At 52.5% G+C, this 12,180-nt stretch overlaps 1 protein-coding gene across 7 annotated transcripts in view; it reads right to left on the reverse strand.

The window, feature by feature from the left end:
- Window positions 1–5,990: 5,990 nt before the first annotated feature.
- Window positions 5,991–12,180, reverse strand: part of DIDO1 (death inducer-obliterator 1) — a 50,803-nt gene continuing 44,613 nt past the window's right edge. For all 7 annotated transcript variants that reach the window (XM_027559102.1, XM_027559104.1, XM_027559101.1 and 4 more), the window contains one exon: window positions 5,991–10,509. In XM_027559102.1, the coding sequence (XP_027414903.1) occupies window positions 7,466–10,509 (3,044 nt within the window). In that variant the 3' untranslated portion in view covers window positions 5,991–7,465. The remainder of the gene's footprint in view (window positions 10,510–12,180) is intronic.

Below are 12,180 nucleotides of genomic sequence, written 5' to 3' on the forward strand. Positions count from 1 at the left end.
GCCACGGCTCCACCTCCCGGGCTGCGCGCGCAGGTAGAGGGCGCGAAGGGGGTGGGGCGGAGCCTCCGGGTCCAGAGGCCGCGGGGCTGGACTACCTGGGTTCGCGCGTCCGCGAGTCGAGACCACTGTAGTCCAGTGTCGCGGGAGCAGACTGCCTGGGGCCTGGCCGGGTATCGGGTCGCAGGTACCTCTCCAAGCAATGCACCTCCTCGAGTTCACGGATTCACGGGTTGCTGTGCGGGTAGCCCCTTCTCGGGACACGAGGGTTCCGTGCGTCCGAACAGCAAACAGGTGAGACAGCGGCCCAAAGTACAGGTGTGACGAGGCAGTCTGTGCCTAGGTGAAAACTCAGTCAGGTAGATAAAAACACGCGGTGCCCGGTTTCGTCCTAGAACAGGCAGCGCTCCTGTAATCAATGCATGTCGCGAATACTAGCCAGTGGTGAGTGTGGTGCACATGCCACATAGGTTCATCCTTTTAAAGTGTGCCCTTTGGGGGCAGTGTATTCACATCCCATCACCACAGTCAGGTTCAGAACATTTTCACCCCAAAGAACCCCATACCCATTAGCACTCCCTACCCACTAACCTCCTTTCTGTCCTTGTGGGTTTGCTAAGCCTGGGCCTGTCCTCTAAGGTGTAGGTACTGTGTCCACCTCTCAGCCATGCCCCCACATCACCCAGTGGTTGTTTTCTGTAGGGGAACCAGGTAGTTCAAGGACAGGCCTGTGCCTGAAGGCACAGTTCTTCCACCAGGCTGTCAATGTTGTGCTCATTCCATTAAAGCTCAGATGGCCCTCCTTGGAGTGGCATTCATTTCTTCTGTAGTATCTCTTCTTCGGACAATATAAAATAGTCCTATGCATTTGCTTTGATAGTTTGCTTTTTTTTCCCCCACTTAGCATGTCCCCAGTAGGGAAATGATGAACCACTTGCTCAATAAAAGATATCAGGACATCTGATTAATCATATAGAGAAAAAATTAAGAATACTTTCCCCCACACCAGCATAATAATTAGTTTCAGATCATTGAAATATAAAATTGTATAACCAATAAGTATACAGGATGATATCAATAAAATATATGAGACGATTCTAAGCATGACACCAACACAGACCATAATGTGCACAGACTTGCCCTGGCGAACTTGTTTAAAAGCAGATTCTAAAAAAAAAAAAAGGCCTGGGTAGGTCCCAGAATGCCCTGTTTCTAGGGAGCCCCCAGCTGATGTGTGTGCCTCTGATCAGTGGACCCCACTCTGAGTAGCAGAATCACAGAGTATGCGGAAATTTACAGTGTTTAAAAGAGAAAATAAAGATTATATTCAACTTGGCTTTTCATTTACCAGAAATAAAGATCACTGGCACCTACAGTGTTTTTTGTGTTTCTTGATTTGCATGGATTCCTTGCAAATAGCAGTTTCTGAGCCTTCTTTTATTTAGACATGAAACATGAGAATGATCTGGCTTTAGTGAAGCTTATTTTATAAATCAAATGTGAAGAAAATATCAAACATGCTTACTTCAGACTCTAAATGTGGCTCCCAACAGTTCTGGTCTAGCCCTCCAGGGCAGCCCTCCTTAGCTGAGGAGTCAGGCAGAGCCCAGGGAAGGTCAGGATGGGACAAAGCCCACCCCCAACACTTGGCTCCCTTGAGCCAAAAGTAGGCCCCTGTTCCAAACATGCCAAAAAAAAAAAAAAGTAAACAGCATCGTGGAGCAGTGCAAAAGGCTGCCTTTTGAGGCCAGGAGGGGCCACCCTGTGGCCAGGCTATGCTGTAGGGGAGACCTGCACGGCCAGCTGGGCCACGTTCCTAGCAGCCCCTCTCCTGTGTGTTCGTGATCGGGGGTCAGCAGAGACAGTTCTGCACGAGATCTGGAGGCCAGAAGAGGAGCTACAGCCTCACAGATTTTTCTACTCAGAGGTCACACCCTGGGGCCACACGTGTGGCGATCCCCCTCTTGGGGACAGCAGTTCCACCCGCTGTTCCACCTCCTAGGGGCCCACTCAGCCTCTGTCGAGCCCCATGTGCCTCTAAGCCTTACAATACAGTGCCCAGCTTCTCAGGCCAGACTATCAACGCTGGGGGTGCAAAAAAATGTAGGAGAGAAGCCGGTCCTTCCTCAGGGAACCTGACCTGTCCTCACCCCATTCTCCACACCTTCCCTCAGCCGGTCCTGTCTATCCAGCTCCCACAGCCAAGCTAAGCCTGCAGACCAAGCCCTGATATGTCACCCTGTCCCTGTCTCTCTGTCTTTCCCTCTCTCCCTCCCTGTCTCCCCCTGACCCAGATAACGAAGCGACAGTGAAACCCGCAGCTCCAAGTCTTCATGTTGTGTGCTGTGCATCTTGTTGCTGTGACTTGTGGGTTTCATTCACTCCTTAAGGAGTAAGATGAGTGGAGAAATCTTTGTTAGAGATGTGATTTTAATCAGCTGCTTAGGAGAATTTGCAGAGTCTGACAAGACTGAGCAACTAGCACAGCGCAGAGCCCTGAGTAATATTTGTTGTCACATGACCTGGGCCTGTGATGTGTGTTCCTTGAAGCAACTTGGGAGAAATTGATTAAATATTTTTGTGACCAATTACTAAATATTTGCAAAAATTAATTGTTAAGTATTTAATTTTGTGTTTTAAGTGTTTGATACTATCTTTAAATATTTCTAAAAATACTGTTTAATAGATTGATAGGAGTAAAAAATAGGACACAGAACAAAATACAAGTTTCCCTCTGCTTTCTCGAAGGTGCCTCGTCTGTTAAAGTATCAATAAATTACACACACAAGGAAAGACAAACCAAAGGAAAATTTAAAGCCCCTAACTTGGACTTCCAAGGAAATGAATGCGTCAGCCTGCCAGGTCAAGAGACCAACAGTTCAATGACAATGGGCAGGTGGCCCGCAGGAGTCAGACCACCAGAGGCAGGGAGAGGGCTGAGGCTATAGTTAAAAAGTAAAGTGAAGTCACTCAGTTGTGTCTGACTCTGTGACCCCATGGACTGTAGCCTACCAGGTTCCTCTGTCTATGGGATTTTCCAGGCAAGAGCACAGAAGTGGGTTGCCATTTCCTTCTCCAGGGGATCTTCCCAGCCCAGGGATCGAACCCAGGTCTCCTGCATTGCAGGCAGACGCTTTACGGTCTGAGCCACCAGGGAAGCCAAGAGGGAAGCCACCAGGGAGGCTATAGTTAAAAACTGCAAAATCACAACACATTAAAAGCAGCCCGAGGTGGACCTGCGCTGCAGAGAATTAGCGCTGAATGTCCAGGGCTCGGTGGAGAGATTTCAGGACTGGTCTGGGAAAAGTTCAACGGAGCAGGGTGTCAGAGCCGTGGCTATGCTGGGGTGTCCTGACCCGCTCAACCACGTGGTGAGGAGAAGGAAGCAGCAAAGGGACCCAAGCCTTCTCTCCCTCGCTCCCACCCCTTCCTCCTTCCCCACTCTGTGTTCTTTAAACAAAAGGAAAGTGTTCCTTTACTACTTACATGATGACAGATGTCTATGGGTAGCCAGTCCATCATCACAGATGAAAGGATGCACGTGGTCCAGGGGAGAGGTGTGACCTCGGCCGAGCTGCCTTTCAGGCTTGAGCTGCTTTCTTTTTGTTCCTGACGTGCAATGTGTGTGTGTGTGTGTGTCCATGTGCATGTGTGTACAGGCAGGAGCTGGGTCTCACCCAGCAGTTTCCAGCCCAGCACAGTCTCCCTGTGGGTCTGGGTGTCACTCACAGTCAAGGTCATGAGAGCAAACAGCCTCCATAGCTGCCATGGGACAGGACCCCTTGTCCCCCGAATGCCTCCACCCTGCTGCCATGCCCACCACCCTGCTCTTTCTGCCTCCTGTCCCCTCTGGCATGTCCTGAGCAGAGTCTTGCAGCTGATGGCCTTGGCCTGGGGCCAGTATCTCACTGGACGCATGTGGCTCCCCCTGGCAGTTGGGCCTCAATACACCCTTACGTTGGCTAAAGGGCACCTGGGTGGTTTTCTGCTTTGGGCGATCGTGAATATGTATCACCAGAAATATTCAAGTTCTCGCACCCTTGGGGTGACATTGCCCCCCTGGGAGCACATGCTTTGGGGTGAATGTAGAGGGGCATGGCTGGTTTGCATGGACTTCAGGGACAAGTCACTGATTGGAAACTGGCAGCTCTTCTCTGGGGGTGCTGCCTTCCCTCTACACTGTCCTGCGTCCTCGCCAGCACTTGCCACTATCAGCTTTCTGACTCACGCTGTGTAACTTTCCTGGGGCAGTGTCCATGGCAGCTGAATTCCTCTTCTTTTTACTGATACCCTGATTTCTCTGTTGCAGCCAGGGGTGGCTGTGTGCCCACCTGGCCAACGAGGTCAAACCAGACATTTTAAAGGGGCGACGCTGGCTTCCTCCTACAATAGTGAAGGGATGATGTGATGGTTCCAAAGGCAGCCTTCTTGCAAACCGGAGGACAAGAGTCATGAACAGTGGATGGCAGTGCAGGGGCCCCTCAGTGACATCATAAGTCAGTCCACTTGCTGGGGCTGCCTGTCCCCCACCTTCATGTGTTGCTCAAAGATGCAAAAATCTCTGTATCTCTTTGGTGATCCCTGCCTGAGCACCAGGAACACAGGTACAGGAAAAGGAGGCCAGAGGCACTGCAAGGAACTCGTGCCTCTGGACAGTGGCACCTGGGGAATCTTGGTTTCCCTGGGATACCTCTCATTGCCCCCATTCCATGAACATGTGGGACCCCACATATCTCCAGGGAGCATACATTCTCTGGGAAGGAGAAGCTTGAAATCTTTTGAACAATGTGAAAAATGAAAATGAGGCTTTTGATGAATACTTGATGTCTTTGGGAATCACCCAGGTTATAAGAAGTGAAAAAAGATACAAGAACGTATAGAATCCCAATTGTGTAAAAGAAAAATGGAGGGAAAAGGGATTAAGGGAAAAGGCACACAGCCGATGACCTGTTGGGTGGGAAGATGTGGGTGGTCTTGGTGGGTCTCCCCTTTCTTAAGTGTCTGACAAGAAGCAGGCTTCACAATCATTCGAAACCTGGAGCTCCAATCCTCATCTTGAGGGACCTGGGTTGCGGTTGGGGCTAGTATCCCGGTGCACCTGCTTCCCCCAGCCCTGCCCAGTGTCTGTCCTGCAGCACTTGGGCTTCTCTCTCTGGCAGGCATCACCAAGGTCAGGCTAGCACCATGGGTTCTCCACAGATGAGCCTCCTTCCTGGGCCATTGTGTGTCAGCGAGCCTGATGCGTTTCCAAGATGGCAGTGGTGGCAGTGGCCCCAGGCTGGGGTCCCTGCACTCACCCCTGGTTTCTCGTGTGTTCAGCTGGGTAACCGATGGTCAGTTACTGACTCTTCAGCCCACGGGGTGGAGTCTGTCCTGCCCCAGGGACGTTTTCTGGGTGTCTTGGCTCACGGCAGGATGATGGGTGCACAAGCTTTGTTAAGAAGCCAAATGCTGGTGCCAGGGTCACCAGGTTGGGGCTAGTCATGCAGCTGAAGTTCAAGGGCAAGACCCACAGCTTCATCGTCTCCTCCCAGGCTGTTCTCATGACCTGAAAGCACCACATGCCCCCACCTCCCACTCTACCACCCCCGGCTATTTACTCCACCCTGCATGGTGCCTGGCCCACCTGCTCTGCCTCACCACATGCTCCCTACCAACCTGCCGGCCAGCCCGATGCACCTTTAAGCCCTGAGTCAGCAACTGGGACTCTGGGTGCCTGCCAATCCTGCAAGGGATCTGCGTAGACTGCCTATCCCCAGACCTCACGTCCCTGTCATCCCTGATCGTGCTTCTCTGTCTTTCCCTTTGTGGCCTCGGACTTCCTGCTGGATGTGGGGACCCACACTGGAACTGTCCCTAAAGGGGGTGCATTTGGGAGGGGTCTTCAGGCCAAGAGCACCCCCTGCCCACAACACGCTGACCCGCAGGAAGTAGGGAGCCAAGATGTCCTGTCCAGACCCGACTTTCCAATGCGATGCCACACAAGACAGAAAAACTTTCTGTAGATGTTTATTCTACTTCATGTAACAAAGCTATGAAGTTCCATGTTTAAATGTACAGTGATATAATACTTTGCAATATAAAATACAATTTACAGAAATTTCTATCAAGTAAACCTAAAGAAACACACTTGATTTTTTACATTTGGTTGTATTTAAATTAGAAAATTTTTGTTTTACATGTAAAAAAAAAAAACCTTCACATCACATTAGATGTTGGAACTCGTCACCACTTTAATGTAACTTAACCTACTGATAGGGTCTGTAACACCCACAAATCACCCAAACTGCTAAGTTCTCAATGTTCTCGCAGCTTAAACGTTTGTGCTAGAAAGGGAAGAATCTGTAGTGATGTACAATGGAATAGACTCCAAAGAACAAAGGAAATTCTCTAACTTTACATTTGCAAAATTAAGTTTATGAAAATATAAAAAAAAATATCAAATTATATTTATACAGTCAAATAAATTAGCAAGTTTTCCTCTACTTTCCACTTCAGAAATACTTGGAAACACACGACGGGAAGCAGCTTCCTGTGCTTCACGGTGAAAAGCATTCTAATTTGCAGTTTTTGAGCTAATAGCGCTATTTTCACCTCAGGCTTTATACAAATATTGTTCCATTTCAACGACAAATGCTGAGACTTATCACCTGACAAGGACAGCAGTGTGGAGCTAGTGCACTTTTCCTGGGACATAAGAAAGAACTGCTCAGGTGGTAAAGTCCAACCAAAAAACTGTTCCTGATTATTCAAGTCAAAGAACGGCCCTCCCACCCCACCCCACCTTTTAAATTACACTTAATTGATTTATTTCCTTTCTTTAGACTGGTAAAATTTAAATCTTTTAAACTAAATATTATTTAAAATTCAACAGTTTCTATTCAGATGTTGCTTTTAATCATTTTTTTGGGGAAAGAAAAACTGTAAGGCAATACATAAAAACTGAGCAAAACTAAGAAATGTTTTGTTTCCTGGTTGAAATTTGTAATTCAAATTTCTTTGTGACGAGAGAAAGATGCATCTGTTAAATTTGGCATTTCTCAACCATCCAGAGGTTAGCTGACAGCCATGCACAGAAACCCATGGCCACCAGGTCCGAACCCTGTGAACCAGACTCTGGAAACAGCCACACCTCTGGAAACAGACACACAGGTGAGATGTCAGGAAAGGTATGGCTTTAACAGCCACTAAACTCCCTCACAACTTACAACAGTCAAGTTACTAGAAAAGATAACTTTATAATCTGAAAAAGCAATATGCTTTTGTAGGTACGTTCCCATTTCAGTATATTTAAATGGAAATGTTAAGAGTTCTTAGTTTTTTGTTTCTAAAAAAGCATAGGAATTGTAAAGGTGTGAAATTTTTTAAGAAACCATTATACACAAAATTACAGTAACTTTTCAAGTCCATAAGGTTCTATTTGCGCATGAGCCCCCAGTTCTTTCCAACTTGCGGCTGCTGCAGGGCCCTAGGTCTGGGCAGTCGGAGCGGCAGCCCGAGGGGTCTCGGTCTTGGGGTCCCGGGGCCGCTCCGGGCTCCGGCTGCGGTCCCTGCGGCGCTCCCGCTCTCGGGCCTTGTCTCGGTCTCGGTCCCTGCTGCGGGACCTCTCCCGGTCGCGCCTGCGGTCGCGGTCCCTGTTGCGGCTCCGCTCTCGGCCCCGGTCCCACTCACGCCCCTTGTCCCTGCTCCCGTTCCGCTCGCGGCTCCTGTCCCAGTCACGGCCAGCGTCCTTGTCACGGTGGCGGTCCCAGTCTCGGCCACGGTCCCAGTCCCGCTCGCGGCTCCAGGTCCGGCCGCGCTCCCGCTCCCAGGGCTTCCCACGCTCCCTCTCCCGCCGCCGGTCATCGAGGGCCCGGCCTGAGCGGCTGTCAGGTGGTGGGGCCTCAGGGTCCTCTGGGGCCTTGTCGCGGGGCCGCCCCTCAAAGGCCGGGCCTCTGTACTCGTGGCCCCGGCCCCCCTCGCGGAAGTCGGCCTCTGGGCCCTGGGCCGGTGCGGCAGACGGTGCAGGAGGGTGGCTGGGCAGCTCCAGCAGTGGCCTGGGCGCTGGCTTGGGGCCGGGGGGAGCTGGACCCTGGAAGTGGAAGCGGGGAGGCACCGGTTCACTCTTCTCCGGGAATGGGGCACCCCCCCGAGGTCCCCCAAAGGGCAGGGGTGCAGGTGCCCTCTGGCCGGAGAACCGGGGCGGTGAGTGGACCCGCTGCTCTTCAAACTGCTGAGGCTGCATGCCCCTGGGTCCAGGCACGAAGCCAGGCGCTTGGCCTCTGGGGCCTTCAAACTGCCCAGGGTGTGGCCCCCTTGGGCCCACGAAGTGGCCGGGTGGGGGTCCTCGCTGACCTCCGAACTGAGAGGGAGGAGGGCCGCCTCGGGGTCCCTTAAACTGCGACAGCAGAGGCCTCCTCTGACCTCCAAACTGGAACGGTGTGGCACCCCGGCCTCCTGGGAATGGGGCCTGCTCAGGTCCCTCGCACTGGGCAGGGCCACCTGAGGCCTCGCCATACAGGGCATCCGGGTATTCTCTCTTCTCCCCGTGTGCATCCTTACGCTCTTCCAACAGAGGCGGCCCTGCTCCCCTGGGTCCTCCTAGGTGGGACGGGGAGGGGCCCCTGCCATCCCCATAGGGAGGTGGCCCATGTGGCCCTGAGAACAGGGAAGGGATGGGTCCCTTCGGAGGCCCGAATCTGGCCGGTGGAGGGCCTCCTCTTGGCCCATCGTTATTAGTGTTCTCTTCTGAGAATGGAGGGACTGGCCCCCGAGGAGCCGGGAAACTGGGGCCGTGAAGGCCCGACATCCCGAAAGCACGCGGTGTAGGCTCCCTCTGGCCCTGAAACTGGGGTGGAGGTCCCCCTTTCTGTGCCAAGGCGGGGAACACACCAGCCCCCTCGCCTGGCCTGGGCTGGGGCTCTCTGTCTCCTTCAGTGTCAGTGGCCAGGGCGTCACTTTTCTCGGCAAACTGAGCATTTCTCGGGTCATCGTACTGGGAGGAGCCCATCGGGTTCTCCTGAGGTGCATACATGGGCCCTGAGAAACCAGGAGGGGGGAAGGCCTGGCCCTCACTCTGCGGAGGGTAGAGAGGCTGGAAGGAGGCGCCCGGTGGTGTGGGCAGTAGTACCTTCCGGGCAGGTCTGGCCACAGCATCCAGGCCGGCCATGCTCTCTGGCCCGAGGGTTTCTGAGGGCTCACGAGGGGGACCATCCTGTTTGGCCGGCAGTGGGGCCTCCTCACCCGGAGTCCATGGTGGAGGGGCCGACTCAGGTTCCTCCTGGGCCGGCAGCAGCCCTGGACCGGCGGAGACCCCTCCGGGTGCTTCTCTGGCCGGCGGGGCCCTCAGGGCAGCCTCGCTCTCATTGTTCTCCACGGCCAACCGCCGGGCCTGCCTGGGGTCCCGGCTCAGCCGTGCCTCGGCATTTGGGCCGGGGGCCTGGTTGGTGGCGGGGGCCGGAGCCGGCTTGACTGCAGCCTGCGGTTCCTGCGGGAACAGCTCGGCCTTGGGCAGTGTGGCCTTTGGAGGCGGTGACATGAGTGCGTCTGACACGGAGAAGTGGGCCATGGAGGCCCCAACGGCGGCCCGCTGCTGCCTGAGCGCCTCTTCCTGCTCCTCCACCTGTCGCTTCTGCTCCTCGATCTGCTTGTTGAGCTCTTCAATCATCTTCTGCTGCTCCACCAAGGAGGGGGCAGAGAGGCCAGGCCCGCCACGTGTGTCGACACACATTCTGTTGGGCAGGTCATCGATGGTCACTTTGGCTTCCTCTAAGATCGTCTCATCCTCGGGGTCGTAGGCTACCTCCTCCCGCTCAGCTGCCTCGGGGGCCTCTTCCGCGTCCTGGTGCCTGGTCCGGTCACTGGGCGGAGTGTCCAGGGCTCTCTCAGGACCGTACTCTTCCTCGGGGTCATACGGCCTATCGTCCTCCTCCTCCTCCAGGGCTCTGTCTTTGGAGATCTGACCGAACTGCTGGACGATGGGATCCAGCAGGGGTGCTGCCGTCAGCCCCCCATCGGTCTTGGCTTTGGAGTCCTGGTGGGGGGCTGGGGCCGACTCCACAGGCTCTTTGGAGAGGGGGTCAAAGGACTTCTTCTTCCCAAAGAGAGTCTGCAGGATGTGTTCCAGGGGCGAGGCGGTCTTTGAAGTAGAAGAGACAGAGGAAGCAGCCGCTGGAGCTGCTGCCGCCGTCCCGGATGGTGCTGTGGCTCCTGGTTTGAGTGTTGACAGTATTTTCAACATGGAAGACGAGCCTGGCGCCCCAGGTGCTTCTGGAGGAGGGGGTGGGGGTGGGGGAGAGCCTGGGGGCGTGGTGCTGACAGCAGCGTCCCCTGGGCAGAGCTGGTATTTGGTGGGCCTCTTCTCCGGCGGCAGGGCAGCAGGCACTTTGGGATGCACAGGCTCCACCTCGTCCTGTGTCAGCAGGCGAGCCCGCTTCTCCTCTGTCTTGTCTAGCTCGCCAGCGCCTGAGGGCCGTTTTGTTTTCTGACAGATCACTAACCCGAGGATTATGTTTGGACGCGGTGACTCGAGACCTAAAAAACAAGAGTTGTGAGAATGTGAGAATCAAAATCAGCCTTTGTCCTTGAGAGGTAAGCTTTATTATGGGCAAGGAGGGGGAGGAGATTCTGTGGCAAGATAAAATCAAGTGTTGGGAGAGTTACTGCGACAGATGCATACTGCACCAGGACCGCACTGCACACTTGCCTGGCCTGACGCCCCACAACCCACGAACTGGGGGCCTGATTTACAGACACGTTCATCCCAGTGGCTGGAATCCTACAGGTTTCCAATTACACGCAATGCTGAGACAGAAGCACCCGCCCCAGACCGTTAACATACTGGGCATGAAGCCTGTGTGGACCACAATGTTTTCTAACATTGAGCTCTGTTCTTTTATTTGTCTCTAACTACAAATCAGGAGGGTAGCACCCTCTTTCGACTCTAACTTATGAGCTGCAATATATAATTTATTTTATACTAATGTTAAAGATTCAATTAGGGACCGATTCTACAACTCAATTACAATGATCAATACAGCACACAGCATTCCATTAAGTTCACCACTCACTTGTGTCAACAATTATAATTAACAGGAAAAATGATGCTGACTGAAAGGGCTAAAATAAACGTTCTTTCAGGTTTAGAAAGAAACTCAATGACCAGTAACTTATCAAGAGCTACCTAATGCTCAGGTCTTTGTCAACAGAGGACATGGGCCGTAAAGTGCACAGGTGTTCAGGACAGGGGCGGTGATGGACAGGCTACATGGAAAACATGCTGAGAATTTCAGAAAAAGCATAATTCTTAAAAATTACTATTTCTTCAGTAAGGCTGAATTGTAGTACTCTATATCAGAAATGCTACTGTTTCAGTAATGCCCCCCACCCCAACACTCATAATAAATCCAGAATACTGACAGGGGAACAGAAAAACCCAAGTCACAAATCAGTGATTTAGGAAGAAATGATAAACACAGGAGAAAAATTGTTTCCACAGCAGAAGATAGTTAAAATTAATCAAATTGTATAATTTCAATTTATGGATAAATCACCACTATTTATAGATATTCACATATTTCCTATTTATTCACTAAGAAAATTCGGACTGCTTTTCCTGTTCTGTGATCTTAAGTTGCTCACAAATCAGTTGTCTCTGGACATCATCACGTGGCTCCAAGCATTTCTGTCGCCCTTCCTAAATGCCAGCAGAGAGGTGCTGACGAGGAGAGCCAGGCCCACCAGAGTGAGCTGGGCCAGGCCAGCATCCACATGGGTAACCTCCACACGAAGCACCTCCAGCCCCTCCCCACATGGCTTCTGGGCCTCCTGTTCACAGAATGATGTTCATTGGCTGAGGGCCCATGAAGAACCCCACTAGTGAGAGGAGTGGCTTCCAGAATGTCCTCTGTCTGACCTGACACAGCTGTGGAGGGAGGAGCTGGACACAGGGGTCACGGGGACATGGGCACAGGAGGGCCAGGCCCACTGCACTGAGCATCGCATCCAAATAGCTCTGCTCAGATGTCAAAGGTAACCCATCAAGTTCACTTTCTAATCAAAATGAATTACTTTAACTTGGTATGCCTCTCACTCTAACAGCCTTCTACTGAGTATTCATAGCTCACAAAAACCCAGACTGGGGTAGTCAGTTGCTCAGCTGGCTCTCAAGGCCCTTCTGGGCTGACTGTCGCCGACAGTCCCAGA

This window comes from Bos indicus x Bos taurus, chromosome 13, assembly GCF_003369695.1.
Source record: "Bos indicus x Bos taurus breed Angus x Brahman F1 hybrid chromosome 13, Bos_hybrid_MaternalHap_v2.0, whole genome shotgun sequence".
Lineage (NCBI taxonomy): Eukaryota > Metazoa > Chordata > Mammalia > Artiodactyla > Bovidae > Bos > Bos indicus x Bos taurus.